General features: G+C 47.3%; 1 protein-coding gene across 1 annotated transcript; it reads right to left on the bottom strand.

Annotated features, from left to right (window-relative positions):
• Positions 1-487: 487 nt before the first annotated feature.
• On the bottom strand, positions 488-7190 carry MESR4 (misexpression suppressor of ras 4). The gene is made up of 2 exons (XM_085957976.1): positions 6852-7190; positions 488-6663 (listed from the first exon to the last, which is right to left on the bottom strand). The coding sequence occupies exon 2, from the start codon at positions 6647-6649 to the stop codon at positions 1709-1711; it is 4941 nt and encodes a 1646-aa protein (XP_085814102.1). The 5' UTR covers positions 6650-6663; positions 6852-7190; the 3' UTR covers positions 488-1708.
• Between the last annotated feature and the right edge of the window lie 328 nt (positions 7191-7518).

Genomic DNA, 7518 nt, shown 5'->3' with positions numbered 1-7518 from the left:
ACAGATTAAATATTTTTTGTAAGTTTCTTTTATTCACTTATTTCTGTAGATTGTATCTCATATATTAAAGAGATGGGATAAATTGTAACATTTCGACAGCAAGTTCATAGTCATCAGGTGTATTCATTGATCAATTTGATTTCTTAAAACAATATTATTCAATTCAACATAGTTCTCCTATGTGAATATTTGATGTGATGCATTCGGTTATAATATTAAGATTCTATTATTATTTTTTTAAATCATTCTGACATTGAGGGGAGGTGAGGCTTGGAAATTTGTAACATTGCAGAAATCATAATACTGCTCATTCTTCATACATATTCAGATAACTCTTATAAGACGTAAGACATAAAAACGCATATATCAGTATATCAGTTTGAAATAGTACATTTCTATTTACAAAATGGCAAACATTAATCAGAGTGAATAATTACATTAATATTGTTATCCTGATTTTTTTTTTGGAAGTTATACTGTACCGTTATTTTGCCACGCAATAATTTTAATTGTGCAGTAGAACCGTTGTGACAAAGTTTCATTGCGTAAAATAATTATATTTACAATGGTAGTAATGATTTGAGGCCATTCAATGATAAGCATCCAAAAATAACAATTCACATTTGGAATATCGGCTGCCGGTCATGTTCTGTTCGATAGACTGACGGCGACGAGGTATCCCTATATGGGCTATCTTCGCCGATCTCAGTAAATAAAATTCAATTCAATGCAATATGAAAACCCAGATAAATTTACGAATATACTGCGACTCGAAATACAAGAGCCGCGACACAATGTCCACGTGCGCATCAATACGGGGAGATTTGTTTATGTCAAGCAAAAATTAGGACTGTATTCGTCTACACACCCCGCTCAATAGTGTTAAAATGGTTTGTCATTTTTCATTTGTCGATAATTTTCTACTACAAAAGCGACACGCAGGATTCCTGTACTCGCGCATTTTATTTAGAAAGTATAAAAATAAACATCACTATTGTAACACTCGATGGTCCGAGAAAGACTAGATAAATGAAATACGAGATTGTTATATACTGACATCACCGGTAAATGTACAAGTGGGGATACCGGATATGATTACAATCGAGTTTTAGAAAGAAGATACATTGTTAAAACTTTCACATGGGTAATAGACAATGAGCCGAATGTTATATCTAGCGGCGAGGGGGACCGACAAGTAGAAAATGAATAGCAGAGGTATATAAAAATAACAGACAACATTCGCCGTGAGGAACAGATGCAAGACATTAATGTCATGAAGAGTGTCATTGCCTGCAGTGCGGTTCCGACCGGGGGGTTCGGACTCGACTCTCGCCGCTCGATATAAGTGACTCGGAGCATTACAAATTTCCAGAATTTGTCATCATATTCATTACAGATACACACACTCAAGACATTCTGTTCACTGTAAAATTTAAGAGTCATCGATAACTAACGTTCACCGTCATTAAAAATACAGGTCGTTCACGCTGCGACAAAGCAATTTGACGTTGAAAAAAGCTTCTTTTTCCACACAAATTAAAATTGAAACACCACAGAACCGTTATATCACAAAAACATTTTCACAGAGAAAATTTCGCCGCCTCAGCCCGGAGATATGTCTACTTCGAATGGATCAGATTCTCCGAAATGCAGTTTGCATTCCGGAAACTTTCTCTCTGGTGACAAGCACGCCGGTGAATGAGCAGATTCACGCAGAAACGATCCCGAGTCTGAGTGAACAGTCTGGACAGTACCACTTTCCCTTGGGAGGGACGTAGATCCCCACGCACTCGAAGTGAAACCACTCTATGGAGCAGCCGTCCGCGTCGCAAGCTATCATCTCTGAAACTTCGTCATACGGACAGCGACAGTAGCAGTACACGCTTTCTCCCTCTCTTGCTTGGCGTGCGCCAGCGGGCCGCGGAAAGGGAAAACCGCCGACCGCAGGTCTGGGGACTCCTGAGAACCGGCCCACCACGCGCTCATCCCGTTCGGTCGCCCGGAAAGGAGGAAAGTTGATCTGCAGCGCGCCCTCTCCGCTGGAATCAGAGTCGTCACCAGACGGTTGAGGAGGAGGCTCAAGTGCTGGCTCAGGAAGTATAATAGGCGTGGGTCGATGTGGTGCGATGTCAGGCACGCGCGGTGCCCGCGGAGGCGATGCAGCTCGCTGAGAACCCGTCGATGGCGAGGGCAGGTCCTCTTTGCGCCATTCCAGCTTGGGAGGCAAATGAGGCTTCAGCGCGTATTCCTCATCGCTGGAATAGCCGTAGAACCGGTTTGGCACCCTTCGGCGTTTAGAGGCCCTTTTGCTCTCAGCATCGGACCCACCACGGACCCCTGCCCCAGACTTGGCAGGAGCAGCACCGGGCGGAACCTCGTAAACCTGCACTGTGTTAGTCTGCAATGAAATGGTTATCTTCATGTTCGCCTCATCTTCAGGGATAGACCCTCCTACCGGGGCGAAATCCGTCCGGGGTGCAGACTCTCGTTCGCGGGGGGGCTCCCCTCGTTTATCTTTCTTCTTTTTCTTGGTTTTCATTTTTTTCTTCAGCCTCTTACGTGGCTCCGGAGGCGCTGACGGCTCTCCGGTGTCAGAACGACCGGCGCAGGGTACGTCAACGGGAACCTCTGGGGTGTCGATAACAGGTAGAGCCGGGCGGTCACGCCCATCGGTGATAACTTCGCCAACGGCACGCTGCGGGTGCTCGTCGTAAAAGTCCTCGTCTGTCTCTGTCTCATCAGTATCGAGGTCTGACTCAGCAATAGGGGCTTCGGCGGGTTCGGGTGCCAGCGCTGGTGGAGACTCCTCGGTGGCTACGACGTCGACAGCGGATATGCGGGATGCATCGCTGTCTTTGCGGCGAGCTCCGGCGCGGCGGCGACGTCGTGGTGCGCCTGAGAGCGCAGACCCAGAGGAGGATGAAGCAGAAGATGACGACCCGCCAGAGGAGGAGCAGCTGCAGTCGGTGCGGCAGGAACAACTGGAGTCGCTCCGGCTGCTGCTGTCGCTGGAAGATGATCTCTCCTTTCCAGTGCTCCTCTTCTTCGTCTTTGTCCTCTTTTTCCCCTTGCTGGGGTCACCCTCACCCTCCGGAACCACGATGGGAGCTTTCGCATCATCTTGATCTACAACATCCAGCACAGGCGGAATGACACAATAATCATGGTCGGACTCACATACATGACGTGGCGCTGCATTCTCTATCGACTTGTCCTCCTTCTTCTCTATTTTAGCCTGATACATCTTGAAGTTATCCCAGATGCCAGCGACGGGCGGCTCTGGCTCGGCGTCATCGGGATCAGGTCGCTCAGGCTCAGCGAGCAGAACATCAAAGGTCTCCTTTTTGGATCGGGACACCTCGGGTTCGGACCCGTCACTGCTGTCGCTCTCTGATAGATTGAGCTCTGGCAGGTTCACGTCTATCAACAGATCATCTCCAGCCGCATTCTTTTTACTCTTCTTCGATTTTTTTAATTTGACAGCAGCTTTCGTTTCTAATTTAACGGCAACTGCAGGTTCAATGTCACTTTCTGGTGGGAGGTGTGGCAGATTCTCAACGTTGTCATCGGCAATCAAGATTGCGTTCGAAGGGGGTTCCGGAGGAGCCAGAGGTTCAGAGTGCACAAGGGCATGGCGGGCGAGCAACCTTCCGGATATAAACGCCTCAGAGCAGTTCTCCTCACGGCAGGGATGCGGCCGGTCCCCAGTGTGTAAACGCCTGTGCACTCTCAAGCGGACTGCTCTGGTGAAATTGGAGTTGCACTCTTCGCATGCAAAACTCACAGGAGGGACACAGAAATGATAGACGTGGGGCCATTTCTTCTGCAGGCACCTCTTGCACAGGACGCTCTGCGTGCCATGCTTCCAATACAGATGTTTGGTTATGTCGGGCTTGTTGCGGTATGCTATCCCACAGCGGTAGCACAGATGATGCAGCTTGTGCTTCCAGACGTGGTTGGATAGCTTTGCCTGACTGTGGCACGTCTCAAGGCAGACGTCACACGCATGGTGTGTCTTTCGCAGGTGGACCATCAGACGAAAGGCGGAGGGGATGGAGTCCAGCCGGCACAGGCAGCACCTGAAGCGGATCAGCCCACCGGGGACATACGCGCCCGGGCACAGGTGGCAGAGCAGTTCGCTGTAGCTGTAAAAGTTTGACTTGCACATGACGCACAGGAGTATGGTCTTCTGGTGCATCTTTCTATTGTGAAGGTACAACTCTTTGTGAACAGTGGTGACAAAATAACACTGGAAGCACTCGTACGTGTGGTCATAGTTCTCCGCAGCGGCCGTCTCAGCACTGTCATACCCGTTCATGTTGAGGAACACACTTCGGACATCTGGCAGGCATGACCTAATCTTGAGTGCAATGGTCTCGGGTAGCAACTCCTCAGCGGTGATGCTGTCCACGGTGGCAGAGAAACGGTGCTGGGCCATAAAGTGGAGGCCCAGCTGTTCCCCATTCACCGCGATCTTCCGCGCGTGGTTGCAGTAGATGCAGTGGTACACTGTGGCGCTCAAGAACACCTTCAGCAGGCCGCCCAGAGGATAGGGCTCAAGGGGCCGGTCCAAAGTGAGTTCGGTGAGAGGGACGTCTTCTCCAGCTACAGGCGCTTCCGCGTCTGTCGGACCATCAGCATTTTTGGAAACATCATTAGCGGAAATATGATCGCCGGTGTCGATCGCTGAATCACAATCTGTCTCCGCTCCGTCATCGACTGGACGGGGGTCACTCCGGATGTCTGCGTCAACGTCCACAGTCAACTTGTCACTGTCTTCACTCTCGGAAGAGCAGTCACTGGTGGATTCCTTATCGATGAACATTTTGGGAACTTTCACAGTCAATTTGGGCACTCTGTTGACGACTTCAATGTTTGGAGCCTCTGCAACGGGTGGATCCTCAGGAGTCACTTCCAGTTGGTTGGTTTCGACGCGTCCGTCTCTGAATCGGTAACGCTTTGGAGGTCTCCGGTTTCGAGGAGGCGGTTTCAAAGCAATCTTTGAAAATTCGAGACTAAGTCGAGGGTGACTCAATACTTCGCTGACGTTACCTGGGGAACCTCCATTGTCTTCCGGTGACACTTCGGAATCCAGAAGGACCCGCGGTATCGGCTCCGGCAGTGATGTGATTTGCGGATCCATTTCGATATGATTTCCAGGTAAAAGATTGAAGGAATCAGGGTGTTCGAGTTCCGGAAGAGCTACTGGCGATCTCTCGGCGTCCTCCCCACGACGGTCCACGGTACTATCGGGCCCCCGATCTGAGACAGAGGGGTCGAGCAGGTCACTCGGAAGGCTTCCGACCGGAGTCCCGGCAGCCAGACGGCCCTCGCATTCCTTAAGTTCTGTCTCGTTGCTGATTGGCAGGGTGCTCGACGTCGGCAGATCAATCGGGACACGAGGGTTATCGGCAGAGACCGTTTTAGCAATGTTATTTGGAAGGATCGGCCCGTCGGAATATTTTTTTTCAATAGGACTTTTTCTAATTTTTTTACCATCCGCTTGAGATTGGGTCGCTGATGGTCTGTGCTTAGAACTTTTGGGGCAATCGCTCCTGTGGCCGCCTCTCAATTTGCACCCCGAGCACTGCTTGATGGCCTGGGCGCACTCATGCGAGATAAAGTTTTCCCTCTCGGTAAACACGTTTTCACACTTGCAGCACATTAAATAAAAGGAGTCCGAGTACTCAGCAAAAAAGTCCTCCTTGGAGGCGAACTCGCCCTCCCGCACGTTATGCTTGACCGCGAGATGCGAAGCCAGCTTGTGGGCCTGCGAGAACATTCCTAGACAGAACAAGCAGATGTGACGATTGTGAACCTCTCGGATGTGCAGGAATAGATTCCAGTTCTCATAGTAGGTTCCGCAAGCGGAGCACAGGTACACTTTGCGGGTTATCCGGAAGTTGGTCTTGTTAGAGGGAGAAGCGAGAGCGCCTGCGGAGGATGGAGGCACGCGCTCGGGGGCGGCGGGATGCGGTGACGGCTGAGAGGAGCAACTGCGCTGGTGCTCCTTCAACATACCGAGACTCTCGAACGACGTGCAGCAGCATTTGCTGCATTTGAATTTCACAGTCGGCTGAAGACCCAGATACTGTGCATATTCAGTCTGGTAAGCGGCGTTGTGTTTTCCGCTTTTCTGCAAGTGTTTTTTTTTCAGAGCTTGCTGTCTATGGACATGTCTGAGGGCTAATTTTCTATTATTCAAAAAATTTGGATCTTTTAGGAGCCTCTCGGCCGGGAGCCCGTCGAGATATTTGTGATTTCCGTTTTCATTTGCCTTAAAACAGCTTTCAGTTTTATTTTTGAGCAGAGCGCTTTTAAAACTAGTAACTTTCGAGGGGTGCTTCGTAAGCGTCTTTTTCAAACTTCCTATAGAATTGTTGGCATCTATGAATGAATTATTTTCACTTTTATGAGTATTTTTCAGTTTGAATTCTTGAATGCCATCAGTGAACCTCGAAGACTTGTCGCCTTTGGTAAATATAATATCCTGGTTCGACAGCAATTTCTTATGGAATTTATGTAACCCGTCGGAATTACCGTTGACATAATTGTTATCGTATCGCTTTCCGGGCAGCTGCGTGTCGTAACCGCTGAGTTGAGGAATTATGTTATCCTTCTGAGATTGCCGACAATTTCCATCTTCCATAGTTGTGAGAATGCCTGGAATTTACAAAATAAAATCAGAAAACTACTCTTTGAAAAGTCAAAAGGACGAGGCAAGAAAGCTGTTATATTCATACGGAAGCGTGCAGGATTACGACTATCGTGTCACTTCAATATGAACTGAATTAATTACATTTTTGTGTGTAAAGTTAATGGCAATAAATTATTGACCAGTTTAAGGTTACCTTAAGTGTTGTGCAGCAATGTGCAGCAAACACAAACATTCCCATCTATTTCGATCACATGAGCGATATTGGAATTAAAAAAAGGCTTCGGTAAGTCGAATAGCAGCAGCCAATTCATTTCTGTAAAATGGCGTCACCAGCGCCAAGGAGTTACAAAAACTTAAAGGCAGAAGCGGAAGGCATGATGGGATACTAAACGACTGTGAACTGAAAGCTAATAATTATGGTTATAATGTCAAATAGTATTTTAATTGCCGGTATCAGTATAAATTACACTTTCACGCAACGAATCCACTATCGCTAAATCGACGGCGAATTCCTCAAATTTATTTTAACCATAGACTATAATGTTATCACATTTTAACCATAGATAATTCATAGCCAATAATGAATGAACGAGCAATACCAAATCATATTATTATATTTCCGATGCCCCATAGGTCCAGTCAATCTGTACTTTTTGGTTGCAAAAGGTAGGGTAGAAGATTTTTTTCCTACTTATATATATTATGATAATGAGTAAGAAAAAAACGAGTTTGCTAATTCGGATGACTTCGGCACAACTTTTTGCGAGCAAAAAACCGCAAAATTTTGGGTTTTTTTTTTTGTTTTTCACTTATATCTCAAAAACAGTTGGTCGTAACAAAAATATTGTTATATACAATTT

The sequence above is a fragment of the Rhyacophila brunnea genome, unplaced genomic scaffold, assembly GCF_057557595.1.
Source record: "Rhyacophila brunnea isolate RB1 unplaced genomic scaffold, BYU_Rbru_1.0 scaffold_7, whole genome shotgun sequence".
Lineage (NCBI taxonomy): Eukaryota > Metazoa > Arthropoda > Insecta > Trichoptera > Rhyacophilidae > Rhyacophila > Rhyacophila brunnea.
The sequence above is the reverse complement of the archived record's forward strand: the minus strand, read 5'-3'. Positions and strand labels throughout refer to the sequence as shown.